The sequence below is a fragment of the Emydura macquarii genome, unplaced genomic scaffold (genome assembly GCF_026122565.2).
Source record: "Emydura macquarii macquarii isolate MOO-44397 ecotype Brisbane River unplaced genomic scaffold, CSIRO-AGI_Emac_v2 contig_450, whole genome shotgun sequence".
Lineage (NCBI taxonomy): Eukaryota > Metazoa > Chordata > Testudines > Chelidae > Emydura > Emydura macquarii.
Genome location: NW_027130587.1, coordinates 15,936,488 through 15,950,000, shown reverse-complemented (window position 1 = coordinate 15,950,000; position 13,513 = coordinate 15,936,488). Strand labels below are relative to the sequence as shown.

The 13,513-nt window shown below is 38.3% G+C and overlaps 1 protein-coding gene across 8 annotated transcripts in view; it reads right to left on the bottom strand.

Moving 5' to 3' along the window:
• Positions 1–13,513, bottom strand: part of BCAS3 (BCAS3 microtubule associated cell migration factor) — a 451,757-nt gene that overhangs the window by 213,104 nt on the left and 225,140 nt on the right. The window contains exon 23 of one of the 8 annotated variants that reach the window (XM_067538143.1): positions 13,362–13,409. The exons of the other annotated variants lie outside the window; for them this stretch is intronic. Within the exon in view, the coding sequence (XP_067394244.1) occupies positions 13,378–13,409 (32 nt within the window). The 3' untranslated portion in view covers positions 13,362–13,377. Of the gene's footprint in view, positions 1–13,361; positions 13,410–13,513 lie in introns of those variants that run through there. 8 annotated transcript variants of the gene reach the window in all.

Here is a 13,513-nt window from a genome sequence, read left to right as displayed (position 1 = left end):
CAGAAATGTTGAGGAGACAACTGAAATCAAACTAATTATTTTTTTAAAAAACTGTAGATCTTCCACCATCAAAATGTAGAGGACTTTCTAACAATGTGATGCAGAAATACCTGTACATCGTAGTTGGAATGTATATGGATAGCTCAGAAAGCACATCTGTTTGAAAACCTCCTGGATGTACCTTTCAAATATTATTTCCTTTTAAATTATACTTGATATTTTTACTTATTTCCAGTAGCAATCGCGAGTCACAATGCATACACAGCAGCATGTGAGAAGCATCAAGGCAGTGTTGCTGGAATGCACAAAGAATGAAGGCACCACAAAGAGACGAAGGGAGATAAACAGAGATGGGCACAGTTATGTAGGGGTTTGAAGGCAGGGACCATGATATTGAACTTGATCTGATGGAGTAAGGGAGCCACTGGAGGGATTCAAAGAGTGGGGAGGGTGTGATGGTGATGGTCAGAGTGATGAGCAAGGAAGATGTTTTTAGCAGCTGAGGTTTGTTCAGATGGGGGAAGTGGCATTTTGGGTAACAGGGAGGCAAGAGAGACTGAGGTTATTCTAGTAATCAAGACGGGAGATGAGGGTGGGGACTGGGAAGAGAGGGGAGAGAAAGAAAAATTCAGATCTAGAAATGCTGTGGAGGAACATGTGGCAGGATTTGAATGGGACCCAGATGCATGGTGTTCCCAAAGTTACGTGGCAAAAGGCTCTCTCCTTCCCTTCCCTCCCTCAAATACAGGTTCTTTTACAAGTTCCTTATATGGCAAGTATGATGAAATAAAATAAATTTAAGAACCTGGAGACCTCTTTAATCCCACTGCTTGAAAATATGTATAAAAATATTTTATCCTGACATCTTTTTGCTATATATGGAAACCAAATGCTGCTTAATCATATCAATTGTATGGAGCCTAAGCACAGCTGTAATCTGCACCAAAACACTGTCACACAGGCAAAAGAAAATGTGGGAATCAAAATCTAAACTAGTCACATTGGAACTGAAAAGTTAGCTTGTGGTGCTGAAGGAGGAGAGGGAAGGGTGATCAAAGGCACCAGATGCCACATTAGTCGGAGGGATATTGGGTATTTGTTTCTTGCTGGTTGAATTTTAAGCTATAAATGACATTCTATGTCTTACTAATGTATTACAGAACTTTAGTAGCTCAAATGATGATTATCCATTTTCTAAATTCATAGATAAATGGTTCAGGATACTTGATGATTCAGGGGAATAATAGGATATACAAATGTTGTAACTGCAGTTCATTGGTTTATAAAGTCGCTACTGACAAAGCCACCAATGACTGATAAATAACCAAAGTGAATTGAACTGGTGGTCTCAGTCCAGTTCTTTGTGGGCAGCTGTAACCTACCAGTACAATTGGCTTTACTTGCCACAGTTCTTGGTATTCTCAGCTACAAGGACAAGGACAGATTCATTACGGAGACTGAACTAGTGGCAATCATTAGTATCACAAAGTCAGGGTTGGGACACATTCCCAGGACAGCATGAGAAGCTTGGACTACCACTGCTTCATCTGTATTTGTGGACTGAAGATTCTTTTTTCAAGGGCACTTCTTATCTTTTGAAATTTCACCATGGTAATTTGAGGAAATGGGACTAATTTCCCTTTAAATAGGACAAAATATATGGGAATGGGATTATATCAAGACCAAGATGTCAAAACCCAGTATTATTGTTTCTCCAATCCACATAAATTGACATAATGTTTTTGTCTGTCAAATCTTTGCACTGGAACCTTTACATGAACAAAAGTTTGTGAAAATACATGTAACCAGTTCTCTAGATAGTGATTTCACATCAGAGGAGGCTATTGTGTATCAATTAGTCCATCTAAAGATTGGAGTAACTTTTCTAAGTAAACTAACCTTCTTTAAAGCCAGCGTCAGGACAGAATACTCCAGTTTATTACTGTATTGTCCTAAGATCACCTCCTTTTGGCCAAACCATATCCTTTCAGGGTGTCTGTTCACCCTAATGTGAAAGATATATGGATCTGAAGTGAAGCACTACATGGAATGTCTGAGAATCCAGTCAATCTCCAGCATGTTTCAGCATCCAAAATATGTTAGTTAAGCTAATTGTTAATGATTCACAGATCTAATGCCAGCTCATAGTCAACATATAGTTGCTTTCCAACAACACACTGAAAATATTTACTAAGTCCAAGAATTTTATTTTTCATAAACTAATCGAAAATACTTACATTGTATAACCCAGAGAATCCCATTCAGACTTTATAATATGACCCATTTCTTGAATCCTTGGAATAGGAATACGCAGATACACACACACGGAATAGAAAATAGACTTTAAAAAGTCAAAATAGCAAACTATTTTGCCCTTCCTTTATTTTTAACATGACCATCAGTATGGCATTTCTGATTATTTAATGTTACTGATAGGTGTTAAAAAGTTCCTCTACCATGACGCAATGAATGTATTATGAAACAGGAAAAGGCAAGTGGCTATAGTAGAGAAGCACAAAGGTGAGATAATGGCCTTCCACATCACTGATCTGTCAACTTCATTTAACATAAAATGTTGCATCTGGAGATTTCAAACCATACTACCGTTTAAAAATATATAGAATGTTAAAGTAAATGACAAACAGAGGAGTTGTCACCTTTCAAAAGCAGAAATTTAAAACCCAGGCATACGTTCTACAATTGTATTGCAGTATTAGAAATAGTTTTATAACCTCATTTGTTTGCTGCCTCCATTTTAAATGTGGGAATGTCTGTATATAATAAACTGCATCCTCTTCATATGATACTCTGTATACCCTGATCCAGCAGTGACTAAAAACAAATTTGGTGGATTTCTCCAGGCTGTTGGGGATGAAAACGTTACCCTGAATTCTGACATTTGAATTTAATAAATGTGTGAGAGGATCTGACTGCAGGAGGGATTTTCTGATTGGCATTTAAAAACAGAGCACCAGATCCAGCAAGGCCTATTCTTGAACTCCAATGGAAATCACTGTAAGTTCCACATTGTTGGTTTGCCAGATTGGGCCCATAGTCAGCGCTTAAACCACATGTATGTCCATACACATATATCATTAAGCATTTTAGTAGCTGCCATGTGTCTCATTCTGACATTCAAAATAAACACAACAACATAAATTTAACATTGTATATGACCAACACACACTGCATCATTTTGCAATAGATAGTCAGAGATTTCATGGCATATGGACTGCCGCTCTGTGAAGCCAGAGCAAAATGCTACTAAAAGCTGTGACTGGCCAACAAGCTGAATTCTATTTGTGTGCCCATGACAATGTGGGAGTGATTGTTGTCAGACATTTAAAAAAGAAAAAAAAATCCACCCTGCCACTCTTTTATAGTTCAAATTTCCACTTCAGCTATCAGCGTTAGTGTGATCAGTTAAAAGATGCTGCTTTAACAAATTACTAGAGTACTGCTGAAAAGCAATTATAATAGTGTATTGAATCTAGCAGTCACATCAAAAAGATTTTCATAGCATGAAATTGTGTATTATCACACTAGTACCCATGTAAGTTCATATTCTTCATACTCTTATTGGGCCCCAATTCAGGAAAACATTTAAGCATGTGCTTTAAGTATCTTTCCTGAAAATAGATGCTTTTCTGAATCAGAGCTTCAGTGAGGACAGATTTCCTTTCCTCACAGGGCACTATGGGACAGTACATCTTGTCTACAGTGTAACCTGATCTAGCCATCAACAGATTTTCAAAGTTCCAGTTGCATGTTCCGTTAGGGAGGAAAAAAAGGCATAAGTGAAACTTTGCAATAAAATCATAAAATAGTGAACACCACTTGCAGTTTAGCTTATCTTATTGTGCATAAAACTTTAAACTATGCTTTCAACCTCTGTTTTTCTGAACATACCGTAGTTCACTATAACATCAGTTAAAAATAACAGAAAGCAAAGATAAAATCTAAATGATTTAAATACATGCATATGTTCTTTTGTAAAATGCATAATGCATCTGCAATGTTTTTCTTCTTGTTTTGGACACAAATCAAGGGGGAAATGGTTCACTTATGATACAGTGAATTTTTTATCTAAGTTTTCTACAGTAAAATGTACTTCCATGTAAGTGTTTTACAGTATACTATATTTAAAAACTAAAAGGGAAAAAGTAAGATTAAAATATAGAACACAAGAGTGCTTGGAATCCTTTCTGATTCAAAGTGTTCTATGGTAACTTTCATTTGAGTTTTAAAAAACAAATCTCAGTCACTCACTCACTCACAAATTAGCTTAGTAAAAGTATTTCAGGTCTTTATAAATAACCGATTTTAAAAATTCATGACCAAATGGGATCGCATTTCAAAGGTTTGCAAATCATCTAAGGGACAAGGACCTGATGGTTAGGCCCCAAGATATACCTTCTTCAGCAAATTGTTATGATGGCAAAAAATCTAATGAGACTTTTTCCTCTATTGTTGGTTATTTTGGTGTTTATTTCTTCAAGTATTCGGTCTGGTATCTTCTGTCTTTTTAAAAGCTTTTCCTCCTGGAGTTGGTATAGTCATGAGTTTTAATAGAGCTCTTTGCATGGCCATAATACTTTCCATTTTTTTACTGAAAAATTCTATAAGTTGGCTACTTTAATTTCCCACTCCCTGATACTACAAATGAGAGGAAAGACAGGGAAAGCAATACTAAAGTCAGACTCTGCCACCAGCTAACATGGATCTCCTGGGTTCCTATTATCAGCACCAAGTTAGCCCAAATTAAAGATCTTCTACCCCCAAAACCAACCAAAGGCTCATTTGCCAGCATGTGGTTACAATGTGTGTGTCCATGAAGCTCCATGAGTTATCCAGAAATACACAGTTACACTTAGGCAGGATCTACACTAGTAAATTAGGTCGGTTTAATTATCTTGGTCAGAGGGTGTGAAAAATACTCCCCCCCAAGTGGCGTGGTTAAGCTGAACTAAGTCCCTGTGTAGACAGCACTAGGTCAATTCTTCCATCGACCTAGCTACCAGCTCTCAGGGAGGTGGATTACCTATGCCGATGGGAGAGCCCCTCCTGTTGGCGTAGGTTGTCTATGCTGAAGTGCAGCAGGGACACATCTGTGATGGTGCAGCTGTAGCATTCTAAGTGTAGACATACCGATAGGCATGACCAGCTGCATATGGGACAATAGCCCCATAAGTGAGAGGGATTGCGTGTGTGCGTGTCCCATCCCCACCGCACCCATTCTTCTGGAACTCGAGTGTGAACCCAAGGGAAAACACTTGTGTTGGATACTTCAGAAAGACACATGCACCAAGTTTACTTCCTACAAGCATGCTCCAGAATTTACCAAGTACAATAGTCAGCAGTGGGCTCCCCATTCTTGCTGGAAGCATATGGGTGGCTCCATGAAAAAAAAAAAAAAAAAGATCACACGAAAGGAGAAGTGGGAAATCTGTCTGTACCTACTGACTCCTACCTTCAGCAACTGAGTATATGTTGGCATAAGCCCTGGATTTCCACAGTACTCCATCCTCACCTGTGGTATTAAATGTCACCCAATTTAGCTTTGGTTGTAATAAAAAGTTCAAGTTAAAAGCGCCGCAAGCAGTGGATAAAGCACTATTAAAAGCTGTGGCTGGGACCATGCCAGGGGTGGAGTTCAATGCAAGAGGGAAGGAATCAGGAAGCCGGCAGTCAATGGATGTTACGTGTTACTGGATAATTAAGGAAAACAAAACATTTTTCATCTGTTTTTCCCTCAATGGGATTGTAATAATAAATGCATACAACTAAACACAAATAAAATATTTCAACTTCATTGTAAACACATTTTAAATTCAGAACATCCTTACTCTATTGAGGATAATATACAATGATTAGTGATTAATAAACCTTAGGAAAGGCATACATTGACCTTAAATTTCAGCAAAATGCTTGCCTGCCTCCTTGTGTTAGATTGCCCAATTGTGTATAACCTATTAAGTCTACACACACATGCACACTCATATTAGATATTGAAGAACAGCAACTAGAAACATCTGAGTTCGGGTTAAAACTCTGTCCCACCGGTCCTCATTGTCCTCGCAGTATACTGGTGTAAATCAAGAGTAACTCCACAGAAGTTAATGAAATAACAATGGTGTAAGAGTGAGCAGACTCAAGCCTATTCTGTTATCTAGAATACTCGATAAACAAAATCAATCAGAGACCCTTGCATTTCTAGGTACTTGGTGCCATGTGACAATATATAGAATGTACAATAAAAGGGTTACATGTTGAGGCAATGGCCCACTTGGAACGTATGAAATGGTGGATCACTGACCTAAACAAGTGCATGTAATGACAGCCCAATAAGCAATATATGAGTGAAGGCGACTCATGATCACATTCAAGCATCTTCAGTCCAGATCTGGATAATTTTTGTTCAAAATTAAGGAAGATGGTGGTTGTAAGTCTTGAATACAAAGGCTTCAGAGACGCATTTCAACTGTTTTCTGCCACTGACTTTTCTTAAGAGGCATCTTAGGATCAGGAGTCCAGGGTTCAGAACCTGAGGCAGACATTCACAAGTGTTTCTTGATGAGGAAGTTGTTCAGTAAAAACAGGGAGCTCATTTAGATTAGGCCACTGTTTGAGTTTTTTTTTCTAATTGTTCCCGTCCTCTCCCCAGTTGTGACATTCCTCCTTCAGTAACCACGTCTAGGAAGAGTCTAACTTATGGGAACATATAGAAATCCTGACAAGACAGATTAAATGGAGATGTTCCAAATTCAGTGACATTATACCCTAGAATAAGTTTCCAATGGTGGACAGTCCTTTGGCTTCTCTCTCTCATTCTCTCTCTCTCAAAAAAAAAAAAAAAAAAAAAAAGTTAGCACCTTCCTGTCCTCAGAGAAAATCTGTAGTCTTCATATCCAGGATGTCAGTGAGAATTCTGGCAGTAAATCAAGATACCTGACTGCCTTTTTCCACATTGCAGAGTTGGCCCTAGGATAGGATGCTGTCTGGTATCCTGAGGGAGCAAAGTGTCTTCGCCATAAATCAGCTTGGGAAGAAAAAAGGAGTGTTATATGCTGCTTCAATGCTTTGCCATGTGTGGCAGTTTTTTTGAGTTTCTGTAAAATATAACCAGTTCCAATTATTCTGAATTACAGCTGCGCCACTACAGAATTTGAAGTTGTGAAGGTCAATAACTCCGTTTTGTTTTCAATTTTCAGTTTCCTTTTATGCCATGTAAAACTGCTAAATACTCTAGCTCTAACATATGCCCCCAAATGTCTCCCACAACACCTGTAGAGAGATTGCAGCATTGTCATTTATTTTGTATTGTATATTTTCATTAATAAATTGAACAAATGCTTTCTTATATAGCACAGAAAAGAGAATCTCCATCTGAATATCTGACCTTTGATATCCTGTGCTTCTAGCCAGGTCTATGGTGATGAGTGATCTGAGGTAAGTATCACACTGACCAACAGGCTGCATATTTCAACCCTGTTTCAGCATTAGGGAAAATTTAATCTATTCTAGATCAAGAATAATGAATTTTGGAACGGAAAATTAACTTTACCACTGTGTTTAACAGCCACCACACAACTACCTAATTATGTTTTTATGAGGTCCTCCAACATCATGGTGTCTGGTCAAGAAAGAATAAAATTGATGTTTGTATTTTGGTTGAACTGACAATTGGGAGGAATTTTATATGATTTGGGTTTTAAATACAGTATTAAATTCTACTTATAAAATGAAAATAACTGCTAAATACATCTGACATCAAAGTTAGAAATGCTTCATGAGGCGCTTATGTATCCAAGAGTTGTATAGTGAGGTCTATTTTCAGGACCCTTCACTTTCATTCTTTAAGTAGAATGCTGTTTTCTAGGAGGCGCAGATGTGTGTTTGTTATTCTTTGAGCTGCTTCAGTACTACTGCTCTTTGTTTCACTGCTCTCAGGTGATTCTGAAATCTGTCTACGCTTTCAGTTAGCTGTTCTCAGGAGGATTAGAGAGACATTCTGATTCCTGAAAACATACTATTCATTAATGTGGCCAGGTTTAAAGTAATTTCTTGTATGATCTTAGTGAAGAATTTGCTGGGTGATTTTGCAGACTGCATAGCGCTGTCATCTTGTCTTGTTTTAAAGCACTTGTGCATGAGTAGATCCAAAAAAGTGTTACACAAACACTTTTGTAGCATTAACTTTAAAATTCCACCAAGAACAGGTACAGTGTACATACAACTTCTGTTACACAGCTGGCCATCAGGAGACCAGCAGTGGGTCATGAGCAAGTTAGCGGTTTATTGACTGTCTTCCTTATCTGCTCCCGTTCCTTTGGAGCTGCATGTTTTGATTTCAGACTTCACACTTTTGTCTCAGTGCTTGAAAAGGATTCCATGGTAATTTAAAAAGCTATTTCTGTGGTTTAATCAGGTGGAGAGCCAAAAATTAGTGCTTGGAATGAGAACCTTAAAAGGATTCAGCTAGGAGCTCATGGAGACATTGCTTAGGTGCTGTGCTGCATCACAGGATGTACCACCTCTCTCCCCTTTTACTAGATTTTTATGTGGTTTTTTAAAATCTGATTTCCTTCTCAGGCATTCCTTAGTTCCTGGATTTATCATGTCATAGCCCTGATGCTTCCAAGGAGACCATCAAAATCTCTAGTTTCAAGGCAGATGCTGTGTTCTAAACCCATGTACAAAAAGCTTCTTTAGATATTTGTAAGGAAGTGGGGAGAATAGGTGCACATGCAGAACATTCTCTTTTCTAAATTAGACTTCTTATTGTTTTTAAGTGATTTCTTGAACCTCCCAAATATCCCAAGACCAAGTGCACATTATGCACTAATGGCCTATTACATTTCAACAAATAAATAAAAATAAACAAGAGCTGAAACCATTAACTGTATTGCTTGGAGAGAAGAAGATCTGAAACGTCTATGACTTAAAAGAGTCTCAAACCCAAACTTTACCCAAGAGCACATTTTTATGACTGAGCTAAAATGATAGTGAAAATAGACATTCATCATGGAAATGTTGACATAACCTTAACTTTGCATCCTATACCCAATTTGTTGTTTGCCATACTATTGCTGTCCTTTGATGAATCCAGGCAGGGCTTTTCTCAGTTAGCTGAAATATTCTCCATGTTAGTAATTCCCTTTCCATCTGCTGTCTCCATCTTGTGCTCATCACTGCAGTATAGTATGTAAAACCGTCTAGCTTCCAAGCCTTCTTCAAAAAATGTATCTTTATTCTGAGCATTATTGCTGCAAGTTTTACACCATGCTGGTGGTTACACACACAAGTTCTTGACTGACACAGGTAGAGCTGTGCAAAAGCAACACAAAGTTTGCCCCATTTTGGGTTTCATTATAAAAGTGAAACCTCAGCCCAGGTTAAACATTTCACAAAATGTGATATTTTATTATTTTGATGTAAAATTCAGAGATTTTTGACTGAGCCTTGTTTTAATTTTGGGGTTCATTCACATTGAAAAATCAAACTATAACAATGGGTGAGACGTCATGGAAACAGATGAATTTCCCATATTTCCATACTACATGTGAAATATGCTGGAAAAGGGATGTGAATTCTATGAAAAATGGTGCTTTAGTGTTAAGTATTATTATTTAGTCACCAACCAACCAAGGTTGTGCAGTGACAGCTGCTCTTTTAATGCATTGAAACACAAGAAACAAAGTCGAAGCTTTAGGGAAAGATACATTATTTTGTCCCTTCCCAGACATCCCTCTTCTGTCCCCTCCTACACCAAATATATCCACAGTCTCATATTTAGTTTTTAATAAAAATGTGTTTATACATAAAGCAAAGAAAAAAGCCAGGGAAAAAATTATTTCTGGTAAAACAACTTAGTTGTTATATAAGATTTTTTAAAAGTGATACCATATTTCTTTTAAAGAGGTTATAAACAAAAAATGACTATATATAATATTAAATGAGCTAATATTAAATGAGTTTTCTGATGTTTATACTTTGTACAGTATTTGAGGTAACATACTATATGTAACTGTACCATATATGGCTGCTTAAAGACTATCATGTCCTTTTTTCAAACAGTTTTTACTCTCCATTCTTTGTAACGCACAAACTTTTAAGAACCTGAATATTCTTTTCACCTTTGATTCTGTCCTACTTCACTGGCAAACAATGGTAGGGTGGGTTGGTTTTTTTTTTGGTTTTTTTTGTGCATGCTCCTCACAAACAAGCTATTATTCAGCAAATACAGCAGAGTTTTCTTTAATTCTTTGAACATATAATAATGCCCACATCACAGGCATATATACTGCTTTAGAAATGATACCCATTGGTTAACTGTAATGCTAGTTAAAAAAGGAAACACAACATAATGGCGTTCAGTTCCTACTTTCTTATGGACAATGTGGTGGACATATAAACTTTATAAATATTCTAAATCCAGAGTTTCAAGTCCTTCCCCATAAATCAAGAACCAACAATTGGAAAGAAGGTGACATTTAGGGGATATGACTGGACATTTCTGAAATAACTGGTTTTAGGATAGATTTTGAAGAATAAGATTGGATGCACAGTAGACAGAATCGCAACTCCAGGAAGTCACCTGCAAGATGGCCTAGAACAAGCGAGGGAGAAGGACCTAAAGGAGGCAGTACATTTTACAGATTTGGTGGAGCTTGGTGAGTGAGGAAGAGTGGAATGAGAACATGCTGTGCAGCTCCTTGAAGAGGAGGACAAAGAACCTGAATTTGTTGCTGAAAGCAAGGGGGAACCAGGTGAAGGGATCTGAAGAGGGCCAGCCTTGCAAGCAGCGTTGATGATCTTAGCAGCCGATTTCTGACAGAGCCCTGGAGCCCAAAGGAGGTTACAGCACTTGAAACAAGAGAATCAGCCTGGACAGGGGTTTTTTAAGGTGAGAATGGAGAGGACAGAGCAGATTTTTAGATGATGAAGAGAAGAGTTTGGCTTAATTTAGTGAAAGCATAAAAGTAGGGATAAGAGAATGTGTTTTCTGTAAACTGAAACCCCTTTCTACAACAAAGCTTTGCATAAAAAAATACATCTGGAGTGTAAAACTAATTATGCAAATAGATAATTTTTTTTAACTTTAATACTTAATGCAAATCTAAAAATAAACATCCAAAATAGTATAGATTTAGGGTGTCAAGAACATTCAGAAACTGAAAAAATACAAAACCGATTAATTTTTAACAAACTAATTTCCGAGAGTATACAGAAGAGGAAAAGAAATCTCTTCAATGAATATTCATCCTTGCAAATATGTAGTGTATATTTTCTGTGCAATTTATGAAAACACAAGTCAGGACGGTGGGGTTTCAAGATCTCTTGTAACTCTAACAGTACGAGGAGCTCTTAGATCTTGAGCATAATAAATATTGTATCCTAGAGGAGCCCATTGGGAATCCCAGCTCATGTGTTGCTCAACAACAGAAGATCGAGGTGTCAGATCCAATTAGAATCAACACTTTTTACTTATTTTAAGCTTTAACTGTGTCTGTGCAAAACACTTAACAACTGTTAATAGTTGACCAGACATTAGAATTTAGATGAACCTTGTGTTTAAGATAAGTCTGTGTTTCTGCTACCACTGTACAGGCCCCTATATTATATATTTTCTTCTTAAATAGATTTATGGCCTTGGACATTCACCATCCGTTAGTGCACTGCTGTTTTTCAGATGGCAAAACCATTATATGAACTGAAGGTGGCTTTCCCAGCTGAAAATAAATATGTATCACTTAAGCAATAAGACACTCTAGAGCTTGCATTAATGGGCCACTGGTACATGCCTCGGATGAGTTGTGTGACACAAGAACTACTGTTTTCAAGCAACAGAGGATTGCACCAATGACCATTAATGGATGCCCTGAAGGGCTTAGTGCCACTATACTGTAATATAGGAAGCAGAATCCCCAATCATATTTTATTTAGCTATTATGCTGGTGAGGTCACAGCCATGATTTCACATGGACATGACTGTTAACTGAATATAAGAACGGACGTACTGGGTCAGACCATGGTCCATCTAGCCCAGTATCCTGTCTTCTAACAGTGGTCAATGCCAGGTGCTTCAGAGGGAATGAACAGAACAGGTAATCATCAAGTGATCCATCCTGCCGGCCATTTCCAGGCTCTGGAAAACAGCAATCCCTGCCTATCTTGGCTAATAGCCACTGATGGACCCATCTTCTATGAATTTATCCAGTATATTTTTAATCCCATTATAGTCTTGCAGAATGATCAATCAAACCGCTGCTTTCTAGAAGGTCAGTTTTTAAGCTGTATTTTAATCAAGGATTAGTTTTGTGTCAATTAGGGAGTTTTCCCATTGATATAAATGGTAATAGAATATGGTACTTCTGTTGCAATTTAATTTGCAATGTGTTGGATCATTCTTTAATGGCAAGATGTTTCACTGAAACAATGCTCTCCCCACACATTAAGTAGAGGGGACCTTTCTTGAGCGTGGCAGAGACCATGTGTTGCTCCTGAAAAGGTGGCTAGAGAGCCAGGGAATAATCTGCAACATGGAGGAAGTGCCATCCCAGGTCAGCGAGGGGATGCTGATTCATCATAGGTTGCCAACATTGTATTTCAAAAATAAGGGACTGTATTTTCCTAGCACCCCACCCCATCCCTCCTCCCAATATTATTATCATCATCATCATCTTAATTATGATTAATAATAAGCAGATGTAATCATCTACATTTGCCAGGGGTATCTCTTGCTGCTTTTTGCAGCACTCAACAAGTCCCTATCTTGCTGTACAGAGCTGAAAAAATAAGGGATGTCCCTTGAAATAAAGGACTGTTGGCAACCCTACAATACCCCATCCTGGTGACCGGAAGAGAAGGGGACTATATGTGCCCATGTTTGGGCAGTGAAAGCCCTCTTTTTCAAGCTGAGCAGCACTCACCCTCCCAGCCATGGAAGTAGTTGAAGTACCAGAGTTCCATGATGATCTGCTGCCGCCATTATGCTAGTTGCTCCTTTCTTGGGAGGCTGTGAAGGAATTTTCCCCTCACTACCAGATTGGCCAAGGCAAGGTGCATTTTTTTGCCTTCCCCACAGTGGGTTGGGGATTTGGGGAGGGGATCAGGCAATGATGTCACAAACTCATGTAAGCTTGGAGTGGATGTCCAGTGCAAGGTACTCCATAGGAGATGGATACAGCCATCAGACAAAATGGATTGGGAAAGGATTTAAAGGAGATATTCTTCAAAAAGAGCAGAAACGCGGCTGGGGAGGTGAGGGCTCCTATGACTGGTATGGCTGGGAGTCAACCCCCATCCTTTATAGGCCCCCTGAACCCTATTTAAGGGGAGGGATGGTGACATCCCAGCAAGTGGGTTGGCTGGGGATCAGGATGGCTCCCATCCTGTGTTCTGGTTGCCTGTGCCACAAATTACAATCACAGAATAAACAACACACACACACACACACACACACACACACACACAGAGAGAGAAGAGAGAGAGAGAGAAAAAGAGAGGATAA